This window comes from Branchiostoma belcheri, unplaced genomic scaffold (assembly GCF_001625305.1).
Source record: "Branchiostoma belcheri isolate BF01 breed outbred unplaced genomic scaffold, Haploidv18h27 scaffold238, whole genome shotgun sequence".
Lineage (NCBI taxonomy): Eukaryota > Metazoa > Chordata > Leptocardii > Amphioxiformes > Branchiostomatidae > Branchiostoma > Branchiostoma belcheri.
Window position 1 is genome coordinate 163,912 of NW_017803841.1, and position 15,413 is coordinate 179,324.

At 42.2% G+C, this 15,413-nt stretch overlaps 1 protein-coding gene across 1 annotated transcript; it reads left to right on the forward strand.

Moving 5' to 3' along the window:
• The first annotated feature begins 6,822 nt into the window (after positions 1-6,822).
• Positions 6,823-11,084, forward strand: LOC109470872 (malignant fibrous histiocytoma-amplified sequence 1 homolog). Its single transcript, XM_019769953.1, has 4 exons — positions 6,823-9,667; positions 9,839-9,907; positions 10,110-10,367; positions 11,071-11,084. The coding sequence occupies exons 1-4, from the start codon at positions 6,823-6,825 to the stop codon at positions 11,082-11,084; spliced, it is 3,186 nt and encodes a 1,061-aa protein (XP_019625512.1).
• Positions 11,085-15,413: the final 4,329 nt, after the last annotated feature.

The following is a 15,413-nucleotide window of genomic DNA, read 5'->3' on the forward strand; positions in this document are numbered from 1 at the left end:
AGGGCAAAGGCTGAAATGTGAAAGATCTTCGAATGGACTGCTGCCGGGCACGTCCCAGATGGCGTCTTAGTTGGTGGGACTTTTGGCATGGTTGTGACGGGCGAGGTAGATTGAGTGGCCCTCCTATCTGTTGTCACAGTGAAGGCAGCTGTGCGTGTTTTCTTTCGCAATACAATAGTGTAACAATTGGTCTAAGTATAACACTAGAGTTCCCCGATGCCATACCTTGGCCAAATGCTGTTAATCTTTATGACTGGCAAATCATAGATTATTGCCATTATTGTGCAAATAGGATCCACATTTTCAAGAATTATATCAGTTTATGACATTCCCAACCGAAAACGAGTGTAATACTTAAGGGTTAATGACCCGCCCGAGGTGAATATGGTGTGATAAAGCCTTGTCAGTTGCTATAACCACCGAATAAAGTCACCAAGTGAGCGCAGCGAACCGGGGTTTATAGTCTGACCAGGACAACACAGGACAGAAGACAGTGGAGAGCGGTGGAGGCCCGCATCGTCGACAGATGACTACAGCGGCGAAGATGATGATGATAACGGCATCAGGCAGCTTTTCCCTGGCTAAAAAAACAACTGTCATTTAAGGCACGTAAAGCGGTGTACAGCTTAAAATCTCTTACCCGTTCCTGTATCCCTAAAGTGTCTACTGAGAATATTTGATATTTATGGTATATATGAAGCCAATGATTCTGCGAAATTTGGGGCAAAGAAGCCATAAATGACAATTCACCAGTTGAAATTACTCACCTTCGTTACTTTAAGAATATATTAGGGGTTTTTAGAAATAGTAGTAATTTAGCATCTAGGGCTGAATTGGGCAGACTGCTATTAGATATAGATATTTCACTACGTATTACATAAATTTCATATTTGCTCCGACTTGTACTAGATGGATTGTAATAGACATCCGTTGCAAGCCGATGCTCTTCTGTTTCAACAAAATGCGCATTGTCAGAGAAGAACCTTGCTACAACGTTTGGAAGAAATATTAGATTCTAGTGGATATTCTTATTTGTTCTATTCATGTAACTCTACTTGTGACATCAAAACTGTATGCACCATGTTAAGGTTAAGGATTTCTGATATGTATAAACAAACTATTTCCCACAAGTTAAATATTGATTCTGGTAAGCTAAGGTTCTGCAAAAAATTAAAACAACATATTCTATGGAAGAATACCTGGACTTTCACAATCGCTCTGCAATAAGTAAATTACGAATGTGCACACCCTCTCGAAATTGAGAGAGGGCGGTACAAGAAGCTCCAAGTGTATGAACGAATGTACGTTGAACATTGTACATTGTACGTTGAATACGGTGGAAGACGAAACGCATTTTATCTCAAATTGTACCCTCTATAGCAATGAGCTAAATGGACTCTTTGACTTAGCCTACAAATTCTACCCAAACTTTCACACATACAAATGAAAACTACCCTCCTCTTAACATCCGAAAACCCACAAATTACAGAAAAAGTGGAATCCTTTGTCTTCCTCTGTCTTCAAAAAAGAAGCCAAGCCCAGTAGTTTTTACTAGTAGTTTCTTAGTAGTTATCAGTACTTCTATTACTAATTGTATGTTTTTATACCATATGTTTCTTCTGTTCCTGCAATTAGCCCTCGGGCAAGAATTTGCAATAAAACAATTATTATTGATTCAATCACGCAATTTTCCTGGGTTACAAATACAAACAGTTGTAGTAAAATGCAAAAAAAATTCTCTCTTTAGATGCGTCGACGAATTAAGGTTATACAGCCAGGTAATGAGGTACACAAGAAAATAGTTTCTGAAGGAACTAGACATATTTTGAAAACTTTCAGGGTTCAGACGTTTCAAGTAGGATCCACTACTTTTCGTTAGTGAGTGTCTCTTCGGAGGCCATTGAAAAGTTCCCCAACCGAAGCTTCCCTGATTTCTCAGAACTTTCCACTACAGCCAGAATTTATCAGGTGCACGTACTGAGGTTGGCTTATGTATGACGTCAGACATGCCCTGTCGGACGTTGACCGGACAGGTAACTTTGAATGAACCTCCTGCCTTATTTTGTCATAATGTAGACTTCACCTGCTACGCCAGAGAGTTCAGCTAAATTTTTGACCGGACAAAAACTTTGAGTAACCATAGTAAAAGGGGGTGCCGGCAAGACTATCGTGTTTATAGACAGACCATTGGATAGACCGGTGATCGTTGGAATATGTACACGTCAAGTAAAGTAAAATCCTACAAATATTGTCATTCCACCTCGAAGTACACAAGCTTTAAAAAGTAGTAAAAATCCATGGAAAGAGAATAATTCCCATGCATCCGAAAATCTTTACAAGTTGAAGGTCTCCAGCATCGGGCTTAAACTCTGTCCAGACTGCCGACAGTCTTCTGATGTTTGCGGTCTAAAGTCCACAAGTTATTTTTGCCGTTCGGTGCAAACAAGTGGACCAACCTACCTGGATGTTTATCGCCGATTTGATTGACGTTTGATTGTAACGGCAGTTTCCTCACCATGGTAACGGCGTCATGTTATATAGCCGGGTCCTGACGCTGTGGGCAGTTCGGCGGGGCTTCGGCCCGGGCCGGCGGACGGAACAGGGACGGGCGGGACGCGCTTTCTCATGGACTTAGTTTAGTGTTACCTGGGGTACAACTACACATAGGGACGCCTGTTGGGGACACTCTTGCCCCCCAGCCCTACTTTGTGTGGGAAAGCGCTTTCTACCAGACTTATTATGGTATTGTCTGGGTTAGAGACTAGAGGAATCGCGCGACCAGCCCTCCGGCTCTACTTTGTGTTGTAACTGTCGTGGACTTATTTTGCTTGTCTGTGTAAGTTTCAAGCGGGTTTCCGCAGACATTGGATTTCCGTATTGGACAGTGACCAGGACTCTTGCCTCTGTAGATCAAAACAAAAGACTTAACCGTCACCCGTACATATCGTCGTTGAATGGACGATTCTCGACACCACCTTGATGAGGCATTTTACCACGGAACTGAAAACTTTGTGAGGTTTTCTCAAAGTTTTCAAGCCTTCTGACTCTTGTACATAAAACGTGAGTACATGCTCTGTTTACATCTATAGTATTGTATTGTGTACTGGGTAATGTACCATACATTTTTAGGATGTACAGAAACGCGACATGAAAGAGAGTCAAGTAAAAAATGTAGACCAATGCATTCATTACTTTGTCACCGCAAAGTCGCAATTTGAAATGTGAGCCTTAGATAAAACATAAGTTTTTTTTTTAATTGCTAGTGAAGGCTTCATGTACAGTACATTACGAATGGCCAAAAGTGCAAACTCCGTAGCCTCTACGAAGTCTCTCATCCCCACTACGTTGAGCACAGTAATTACGTTGGTTTGCGTGATGGTCTAAGGAGACTTTGTAGAGGGTATGCAGAGAATACATACCATACTGTAGGTATGGCTCTTACAGTATACTCCTTCGCACATTTGACATGGCAGTGTCGACGTCATTGTCACATGGCACAGCCGCATGCTTTTGTTCAACATCATTCTTATGACGTCAATCTATCAGATAGTTGCTATGGGGGAAGTTATCGTTGCTATTAAACTGCCTAAGCTGACTTGTTGGTTAGGCAACAAGTAAGTGTTGTTCGGCTTGTACGTGCTCTTCTTACATCTAGTATTGTATTGTGTACTAAGTAGCAAGTTGTCATAAAATTGTCACTGTTCCGTAACAGTGCAGCAATTGACCTTTCCTGATCGAACACGTCGACCCCCCCCCCCCCCGTCCTATTTCGAACACCTTGGTCAAAATTAGCGCGGGGAATCTATGAGTTGATGTCTGCTTGATAAATACTCCATAATGTTTTACCGGTGAAATTGAATTTGTGACTTCGGTGGCAATTTCAAGTTAACCAAAGACGTTTTGTCATTCTTGTATTTGTTTATGAAGCTCTCATTATTGTTTATTACAAGGCCCTTTAGAAGTTGCGCACTTCCCCGTGAGCACCCGAGCTGTTTTCTTCCAGTTTGGCTTTTTTTCTGGGCTTGTTTGTAGCCGCGATGCATGCAGCAAATGCCGTGGAAAACCTGTCACAGATAAACATACTCTGCGTGACACATGCGTGAGTCAGCAACTGGGCACTCTTGTCTGACCACCATGTGATGTTATGCGGCGCATCCCGCGTCCGCATTGAGCGAAAACATTTTGCTCTCATTAAACTAACCTTGTCCCCTCCTCAAATAAGTTTTACTCTGTGGATGTGTACTTCAACGAAGATAGCGTGACCCTTTTTTGGGGCTACTGAGAGAGTTTTTCGCTGCCGAAAACTCGACCCTATAAACGGACATTCTGGTGGCGGTGGCCTGCGCGGTCCTTCCCGCTCTGATTTTGACCGAGGTGTTCGAAATAGAACAGGGGGCGGGGCTTACGGTGTTCGACCGGAAAGATCCATTACTTTGTCAAAGCAAAGTCATTGTTTGGTCAACTTGGCATCTACATCTAAGGCTTGAGTATTTTTGTGTTGGTATTCTTTAGTTTAGTAGGATGAATAAAGGAGAAGAAGTCTGGTACCGGTGACCAGACCTAATTAGCTGCCGTTTCTGGTGACTGCATTATGTGACAAACGTTTACCGATCGCATCGATCCTCACGTGGCGCAGCCGCGTGTGTTTGTCCAACACCATTCTCATGACGCCAATGTGCCAGATAGTTGCTATGGGGGGAGGTTAGCCTAGCTCAGTGTCTTCAAGAACATCTTCTGAGAGATTTGCTTGCGATGTTAGAGTTTTGAAGTACACGGGGTGTTAGGGCAATGTTTGCAAACAGGTCTGTCCACCTGGTGGTTTTATCAGCTTTTGCGTGATGGCTTTGCAAACAGCACACTAGCTGCCTTGTAAATGTGATCCTAATTGGATACTATGCTATTAATTGGACACTGTCCTAGCGGCTGCCTTGACGGTGTGACACTGTCTTGTAGCCACATCTGCTTGGAGGTTATGTAAACATCAGCTTTACCCACCGTGGCAAGAAAATTGAATGAGAATATGGTTATATATAGTCCTGTTTAATACCCAAGGCATGTTCAATATAACAGTTACTCAAGGAACTGGATAAATTTTAAAAGGCTAAAAGCTGTATTTCTGAGAGTCATGATGTTTGATGTTTAAAGTCCACAAGTTGTTTGGGCAATGTTTGCCAACAGGTCAGCTCACCTGGGGGTTTTATGTTTTGAGTGATGGGTCTGCAAACAGCAGTCTCCAAGCAGAAGTTTGGTCTTCGGTATATTTTTTGCGGCTTTTAATATGGTTTTTATTTGGCGTCCTTTATTGCTATTCATTTTCGAGCCACTACTTCGGGTAGTATACTGGATACTGTCTTGCCGATTTGATACTGCCCTTCTCTTCTATTTGGATACTGTCTTGCTAATTGGGTACTGTGAATTGTGATTTGATCACGTGGTTCAACTTTGAACAGAGCGGGCTTTACAGCCATGACCCTTTAATCTGTCTGGACAAAGTGCAGGTCATCGTTCCTGAAGCGCGCGTTTGTTTTTACTCTTTACCGGGAAAAATGCAGTCACATGGAGAGTGACGTTTACCTGGTGTGTTACCGTTTTTACCGCGTTTGTTTTACCCATACCGTTTATACCCACAGTCACATAGTCTGTCGTTTCGTTGGTATCTTGGGTCTTTTTACTAGATTAAGTTCAAGTCAATCATTCAGTTTCGCTGGCCATGTGTTAACGTTTAATTACCGCGTATGTTTTTATCCAATCGGAAACTGTAGCCACATAGAGACTGGCGGTTGTTACAAATGACTGAAATGAGCCTTTTTACTAGTTCACGTCAACCCCATCTAGTTCATGGGACTTATGCAACAGCTGCTTGTCCATCTGGAATTCCATTGTTGCCAGTTAAAGCTATTGTCATGGCAGCTAGGTGGTTACGTGTTAAATGGTGTCTAATAAATACAAGACACAACAAAGGACAAGAAACAGTGGATTTGACTTCTATATCTATCTGACGGATATGTGCATCAGTCAAATAGAGCTAGAAATGCTCCGTGCCTTCGATATGTGTTTTAGTTGGTAGTAAGATTTTAACATTGTCATCAAAAGACACCATGCAACAATAAGTGGGTCTGTGTGACGAAACGACAGAGTGCTAAACTCGGAACCAAGAGGTCCGGATTTGAGTTCCGACATGCTACCTTGTGCCCTTGGGAAAGGCACTTTACACGACTTTCCTTACTTCGCTCTGGTGGAAATGAGTATTGTATTGTCCACTGTGTTGATGGCGGCATTAATATAAGTTGAAAAATATTAGTTCCTACCCCACAAAAAATATCGAGGGTGGGCTCCGAAAGACATCAGTGATCCTGTGGCAATTCAGTTCTACATTGAATTTGTTAAACTGTACTTGGATCACTTTTAAATATACTAAATCCAAAAAGAAAAGAGAAATCTTACCTACCAACCCTGAAATGGGAAACAGTATGTTTCTGAGACCTTATGCAACGGTTGCTTGCCCTTTAGGTCTTTGTTGGTGTCGGTGAAATCTTTTGCTATGGCAAACCAGTGATTGACAGAGGGGAGACTGTTAAAATCGTGTCTAATTAATGAAAGTGAAATGTATTAAAACTGTCACGGCCGCCACATAGGTCTTGATTATGCTAATCGTTTAAGTGGGTTGAACCCTCTAATGAGACGCCAAAACAAGAACTAACATATTAAAAGGGATGTGGTAGATGAAACTATATCAGACATCAGATAGCTATAATTGTATTACAAGTATTTGTTGTTGTTTTTTTCATTACAGACCTCCCCCCTTCGACACTTCTAATCACCATGGCTACGCAATCAAGCCTGCGACAGAAGTTGAAATATGAAGAGTGGGAGATTAATGGAAAACGAATAACTCTAGTTACATTACACTTGTTTGTATATCCAAGGCAGCTGCCTGACGACCTTTATGGTTTAAGAGAGTTGGAAGCTCTGAGTCTGAAAACAGTGACAAAAGAGGAAATAAACCTCCCCAATGAGCTGGCAAAACTCACCAACCTGAAAGTCCTGAGCTTATTTAACTGTGGCCTAACCACAGTTCCGGCTGCCGTGATGAAACTTCCAATGTTAGAAAAGCTGATCCTCAGTAGAAACATGAACATCACCCTGCGGGGTGAGATTTCCAGACTCATCAACCTCACTGTCCTGGACTTAAAATTCTGTAACCTGGACACACTACCGCCTGTAGTGCTGAAACTACCAAACCTACAGGTGCTGGACCTAAGAGATAATGTGCAGATCTTCCTACCATATGACTTGTATAGGTTGAACAACTTGAAAGTTTTGAGACTAGGGGGTTGTAACCTAGACAGATTTCCACCGGCAGTACTGAAGCTCCTCCAGTTGGAGGAACTGGACCTCAGTAACAACAGGATCATCACTTTGCCGGATGGGCTGGCAGGACTCATTAACATCCGGGTACTAAAGCTATGGTTAACAGGCCTAGACACACTCCCACCTCAAGTGGGGAAACTGACACTGTTAGAATGGCTGGACCTGAGCGCTAACCAACTACAGACGTTACCCGAGGAAATCGGACAGCTCACTAGCGTTAAACACTTGAATTTGTCCAAGTGCAAGCTGCTCACACTCCCACTTGAAGTGGGTAGACTGACACGGTTAGAACAGCTGTACCTGCGCCATAACCAACTACAGACGTTACCCGCAGAGGTTGCGCAGCTCAGTAGCTTACGTGGCCTTCACGTTAAGGGAAATCCACTAATAAAACCACCAGCTGAAATTTGCAAACAAGGGATCACTGCTATCAGACAGTACTTTGATGAACTTAAACGCTCGAAAGAAAATATAATCTCTCATTTGAAAATTGTCTTCTTGGGAGAGAAAATGGCGGGAAAAACAAGCCTGGTACGAACGCTAGACATTGGCAAGTCCACCCTAACAGAAGTAGAGGACCGCACACACTGTGTAGAGATAACTCAGTGGGCACCTGATGACAACATCACGTTTGAAGTGTACGACTTTGGTGGCCATGACGTGTATTATCTCACTCACCAGTTCTTTCTGACTCCAGATGCCCTTTATCTGTTATTAGTGAACCTTCAGACATACAGCTGCAGTGAAGAGAGGTACACAGAAGCCGTGGGGTTCTGGTTGGACACACTGAATGCCCGCGTGCCGGGGGCGGTGGTTTCTATAGTAGGGAGCAAGAAGGACCTTTGTCGACATGATGAAGTAATAAGAAAGACAAACGACATTCAAAGTAGGATCAACATGCAAAAGAAGATGTGGCTAAAACAACTAAAGCAAGAAATCAAACGACTGGAGACTAAGCTAAAGACCCAAGAGAAAGGTCACTCCTCGTTGATAGCTCAACAACTTGCATATACAAATCGCCTGCTGGAGCAAAGGCTGCGTTTCGTTGGCGATGTACTGTGTGTGTCTGTAAAGCCCAAGTCGCCGATTCGCAGCCTTTTGTCTTCTAAATGTCCATCTTGGGTTAACCTGCAGACTCTTCTGTTGGAAAATGTTAATAACAAGTCATTGTTTCCAACACTACGAAGAGTCTTGCCAGGAACATGGGTGTTGTTCGAGCAGCTGTTGAAAAGATGGAGGGAAACGCCAGAACAGGTTAAGGAGAGTGACAGCTCTGACAAAACGGGCTCTTCTAAGCAAACGCAATCGTATTCACTGGCAAGATACTGGCTGACATTGGGTGAATGTGAAGGCATTGGACGGGACGCAGAACTCTCACCAGAAAGACTAGACCCAGTCCTGTCTTACCTGCAGCAGGTGGGAACCATCCTCAGGTACACGGACATACCGGAACTCAAGGACTATGTCTTCCATGATCCTCCCGTCGTCGTAGAACTCTTCAAAGATCTGTATCATCACGATACCAAAGCCCTTTTCTCAACACCAAGAATACGAAATAAATATACTCGCGAACAACGGCGTAATTTGGAAGAGGATTTGTGCGACCGTGGACTGATCCAGAAGAAGGTGATGACGTGTATGCTACCACCAAACATCGATCCTGACATTGTTACAGCTCTGATGCAGCATTTTGGCCTATGCTTTGAGTTAAAAGGCAACGACAAACAAGACCTTTCTAAACAAATATTGCACTACAAAATACCTTGGTACCTACACAAACAAATGCCAGAGAAGTTGAAGAGTGTCTGGCCGGATGACGTACCAGAAGATCAGGAACAGCTGCAGCTGATGTGCAACATCACAGGATTCTGTCCCCGGGGACTGTTTCAGAGGTTCAGCGTTGGGATCCATCGATTAGTCAAGGACAGGGTAGACTGGAAAGATGGAGTCATGGCCTACAGGCAGGACTACCCGATACTGATGCGTTCCAAACCTGTAACAGACGACACTTACATCGCCATGGCAACCAGAGGCAGGCTTGCCCAGGCAGATGAGATGTGGGGCGTTGTCCACCCACTGCTGGAGGTGCTGGTCCAGCTGCTGCAGGAGTGGCCAGGTGTGCTGTACTCCCTCCACGTCACCTGTGCGCACTGCATCAAGGCAGGACTGGGCAGGCCGTACCAGCACGAACTGAGGGACCGGACTGCAGAGGACGGCCGTGACGTCAGGTGTCCCAGGATCAAAAATACAGCATCAACGTCAGCAAACCTTGTGTATAGACCAAGCAGATTATCTGGTATGCATCATCTTTGTACCCTGCTTGGTTATTGTCATTTCTGAAACGATGCCAAAATCTAAGCTTTATCATGGTATTTAAGGAGAACCAATATGCTCCTAATACTTTAAGAGCTGTAAGGACGCTTTGCTATTCATTGATCATTACTATTCCGTTTCTCTTTAACAATAGGAAAGCAGTACCCTGCAGAAGCTCAGAGCCAACAGGATGTTGCCGGACGCTCTCAAGCTGAGGAAGAAGGTATGTCTCCATAGTTCCGATTTCCTGGTCATCACTATACATTGTGTAGGTTTTATTTACTTTTATTACCTCACGTAATCTACAGTATCTAACTGTACTGTACAGTTCAAAATATTAGCCATGATATCTTTCTTTGTTAGTTTTGATGTCTGTGATTTTTGTAACTTATTAAAACCTATTACATTTTCTTGATTTATTGCAGATATCAGCAGGTACTTCCATTACATCAAGGAAAACGTGACTGCCGAGTGGAAGGACCTGGCTTACCAGCTGGGATTCAGTCGGCCAGACATAGACAACATTGACGAGAGAAACACGGACTACAAGCGGCGCTGCCGGGACACGTTGGAGGAATGGAAAGAGCGGGAAGGGGATGCCGCCACCATAACTGTGCTGATGGACGCTCTGAGGGAACTGGAGCTGATGAGTGTCGTGGATGGGCTGGAGAGCAAGTATCCAGGTAGGGGAGGCACCGTGTGTTTACCCCCAAAATCATTTTCTTCCAACGAAAGCTCATCTGTGTTGCTAGAATCCATAGCTATAGAGTTTAAGCTTTGTCCCAACACAAGAAGGAGACTTACCACTGTTGATGCATTTCTGACGTCATGACGTTTCCGACTGACGGAGTCAGTGAGTGCATCACACATCTGATGAAAGTTGACGAAATCGACCAAAATGTTATGGTGAGTCTCCTTCTTGTGATGGACAAAGCTTGAAATGATTATCGTCTTGTTTCAAATCTTGTGGAATCCACCTTGAACATCTAGCTAGGGTTGAACCGACCAGACATTGTTTTTCCACGATCAAGATAATGATCATTCTGGCATACTCGTGCTCACCTGAACGAAAAGAGGAAAGTCGTGTACAGTGCCTTTCCCAATGGCACAAGGCTGGTGACTTGGCAGGATTCGAACCCGAGACCTTTTGATACTGAGGCGAATGCTCTGTATTTACGCCACACAACCCCAAACTGGCATTGCCACCATTTACGAGAGAAACAGGGACTACAAGTCTAAGCGCCTGGAAATGTTAGGAGAGTGGCAGAAACGCAAGGAGAACCCACCATCCCAGATGGTCTCCCCATCTGCTATCCGTCTCATGGTATATATACTATAGATAAAATACTTCAATTTTCTTACAGAGTCTCAGTTGTCAACACAAAGGTCTGAGTGATTAGGCAAACATCAAACACAACGAGATTTCACCCTAAAAGTAATGAAAGTGCTACATAGTTCTTACGTGTTTTTTAAATCTTTACACAGAACTGGCTGGGGCGACAGCTGGTCCGACTGGTCCACAGTAAAACTGCTCGTGTGTGCGCCGAGCCACGGCAAGCATACTGCAATTTCTAAGTGAGTATCTAATAGTTAATTGAATCTGGTTATGCCTTTAACTACAATTATAAAGCAAAGCATGTTTATTTTGATTGGGCACATTATTGATTGGACATAATAAAAATGAAAAATGACATTGGCCACGTTGAGGACAAATTACTGAAATCAGATTATCGGATAAGAACTTCTTTTTTTACTTGTTGTATGTATAGTTTGTGTTTTTGTGTGTGTTTGTTCAACTGTTTTCAATGGATGACATATCCCAAATGAAGACACTCAAAAAGCCCCACTCTATTGACAAATTACCCAAACTAACTATGCCATTATTCTACTCCTTCCCCAGGTCAAGTCAATGTTGACTGGTCCACAGTGAGACTGCTCGCCTGTACAGGTCATCTGTATGCCCAGATACGGCAAACACAGTTCAATTTCCATGTGAGTATCTCATACTTTTGAGAGGCCTGCCTTGAATCTACTTTTATCTGTTCATGGCATTAGCAAGTCTGTATCTGCATCGGTATAGCTTGTATAACCGTCCTTCGGCGTAACACACTACCTTCGCAGGCCCGCAGCACGACGGCAGCTGGCTATATCACACCGAACGACCTGTTACACCTAATCTTATGACATTTAATTGCAGGAGTTGTATCAATGGTTTATTTCAATAACATTAATGTCACAAAACATTGCAGACAAAACGGCTGAATTGCGTCAGGACAATTGCAATAATTCGAATAGACGTGATTAAAACATATTTGCATATAATAAACGGATTTAAAATGTTACGTACAGAATTAAAAACATTGTCTGTTACTGCGACAATTAAAAATCATTTATGTAATATAGACACCTTGGTATCATTGGAAAGCTCATCCGGCCAGAAGATCAAAACTGCAAACCAAAAGTATTTTCTCTGTGTTTACAACAGTCCCGACAACATTGACTACACCGACTACCACTACAAAAGCCCGCTTCACTTTTCTGACTTTCCATTTACCGTTAGCGTTCTTTGCTCAAATGCGCGGGGCAGGGTGTGCCACGTCCTAGCGCTTTTGTCTCTGTCAGTGTTCTACGCCGGAAGGAAAGAGTTGCAATTGGTAGTCCCAGATGTGAGCAGGCAGCGGCGTATGAAGTATATTCAGCACCAAGGATAACACGTAGAGCTCTGCGTTGGACTTTCTCAGTTCTGTTACTCAGAGTGTTGGGTAGTCCGGAGTGCCAAACCGGAGCGGCGTATTCGAGGATAGGGCGGATGTAGGAAGTATACACCGTCAGGAGATGTACACCGTCAGTGGCGAGGTGAAAGTGCTTTAGTTTCATGAGGAAGTACAAGCGCTGGTTTACTTTAGTACATACTGAGTCCATGTGCGAGTTCCATTTGTTAAACCCTACCTAGACCGGGCTTTTTTTGGCATGGGGGGACCGTAAGGGGGGGCTCTTTTGACCCCCCCCCCCTCAAAACTCGCGAACGGTATGTCGTATGACCACCAAATTTTCAGAGGATGGTGTACTAGTAAAACGTATCATATCTACAATTTTTATGTCATTATGACGTAATATGGCGTCATTATGACGTCATTAATGTGATTTTATTGGCCAAAACCGTCTAGATAGGTTTTTCCCTAAAAACTAAATGGTATTCAACATAACTGTACCAAAAGTGTTTATGACAGAATATTAGGGTGAACTAAGTCTTATGTTACCCATAGCAACACCGGTGACGTCATAAAATGACGTCATGCATATTTAAGATATCCGCCATCTTGGATCATCAATCTTAAATTTTCAAAAATATTTTTTTTTCCATGATAAAGCCAAAAATACATTTTAAACATACTAAAGACCTTCATTTAAACCTTTTTTGGAAAAAGAAATGGAAGTATTGACGAAATTTTAATGAAAATGACCCGTATATACCTGTTCTAATGATATGGTCCGCCATCGTGGATTTTGACCAATGACGTCATCAAATTAGCATAAATTATGCATATTTAATGATAAAATTTACATAAAATTATATGGGATGTTATTGATATTAGAAACCATGAGTAACTTGACATAAACTTCTATTGTTGAAACAAAAGTACTAAATTTAGCAAAAAATGCGTCAGAAACCCATAGCCATGGCAACACAAAAAATTATTATTTTATTCCAATGATTGTTGCCAACAATATTCTAGGAAAAGTCAGCAAGTTTGGCTATTCTAGCCCTAGCCGTTCAGACGCTAGGTGACATCAAAGTTGGCGTGGGCACTTTTAGCCCCCCCCCCGGGTCTAGGTAGGGTTAAATATTTCTAGCAAAGATGCCCCAACTGTGCTTGGTGACAACGAGTTCCACTTTACGATACTTCCTGGTAGATGAGCGACGCAGAGTCCGACTTTGTCTCTTGGCTACCCTCACGCCAGGTTGATGTACATGGCAGAAACCTCAGAAATGCGCACAACATAAGCCAGTTTAGGCGCAGAACGTCCCGTTTCTTAAACACTACTCTGCCGTACTGTGTTAATAATGTATTGAACGATGAAAAATGATTCACGTCATTAGGTTTATGTATGTATACAACCCTTCATATTATAACTTTAGATTATTTCTGTACTTTTAACTTGAAGGAATCATTGAAACTGTTTTTATATTGTATTTTTAACGTGTGGTAATTTTACTGTAAACTTGGTATGCAACAAATAGGTTTTTATCAAATGTAATGGATTTTTATGAAATAACTGTAACTATCTGCTGTATCTCTCTTTCTCTCTCTAACTGTGACACTTTTCTATCCCTTCCGTAGATCAACTAAAAGTGCTAAGCATCCTCAACCAAGACGTCAAGCTGACACCGGAAGGGACGCACACCATACGCAAGGGCTCTACTTCTTCCCTTAGGCTGCAGTTGACCATATTTCTTAGTTTGAGTAATGTGCTAGGCAGGAGGATACGATCTTAGCTTCCCATTTCTCAAAGGTAACTCAAGTCAAAGACGTAAATCTTTGAATAGACTATGCTAAAAAAATTCACAAGCACTGTGTACATACTAGCACGTCTGTTCTGGCAGATAAACATGCCCGACCATGTTACGTCAGATAGGGATTGACACATCGCGCGATTGTCTAGTTCCCTATGAGAGAGTCTTGTCTAAACGTTTGTAACATGTTGCAACATGTTGTAGCATGTTGCCATATTTTTGTAGCATGTTGCAGTGTTGTTACATACTTATTCAGCATTTAACCCTAAACAGTACACCTGGGGTCCGCGCGGACCCCAGCACTATATATTCTGTAATATCTTTCTTGTTTCTAAAGATTTTTTTCTGAAATTTTAGGTAATTGTTACCCACAAAGTTGTCTCTCAATACAGTGCAGAGAATTCCGTTTCTACCATTTATAAAAAAAATTATATCTGATTTTCTTCGGCTTTCGATCATACCCCAGCCGGCTTTCGATCATAATGGATACACTGGCGTTCTTATACATTACTTTACTTTCCGTTTTTATATTGTTTTTATGCACTCATCGTATGTCTACCAAGTTTTCAGAGAATGGTGTAGTAATAGAATTGAATTTTAATAACTTTGGTGTAATTCTGACGTCATATGACGTCAGAGCTAATAATATAGTCCGCCATATTGGATTTTGACCAATGACGTCATCAAATTAGCATATTCTATGCATATTAAATGATTTAACTTATATTTAATTATGTAAGATGTTATTAATGTTAGGAAAAAAAGTGTAATTTATTATAAGACTCAGAAAATTTTATGTTTAAACCAAAATTACTTCTATTTTTAAAAAAACTACCTGCTAGAAACCCGTTGCCATGGCAACACAAAAAAACATCAAGTTACTAGTATGAAACTAATATGGACTTTTTCCCAGAGACATTTTAGGAAATGCCTCCAAATTTGATACTTCTAGCGCAAGCCGTTTAGCCGCTATCTGAGATCAAAGTTTGGCCTCAAAAGCCCCTTCAGTCTGAAATGGGCTTAAAAATCGGGTATTTCTTCTTGTCTTCTTTTCTTCACCAAAAAATAGAAAAAGTTCAAAATGTATGATTTTTGTATGTTATGTGGACACAGAGGTTCCCACATCAGTTTGCAAAACAATTGAGCTGGTAGCATGTTGATAATTTCTAAAAATTAGCAAAAAACTGTTCTGGGGTCCGCGCGGACCCCAGGT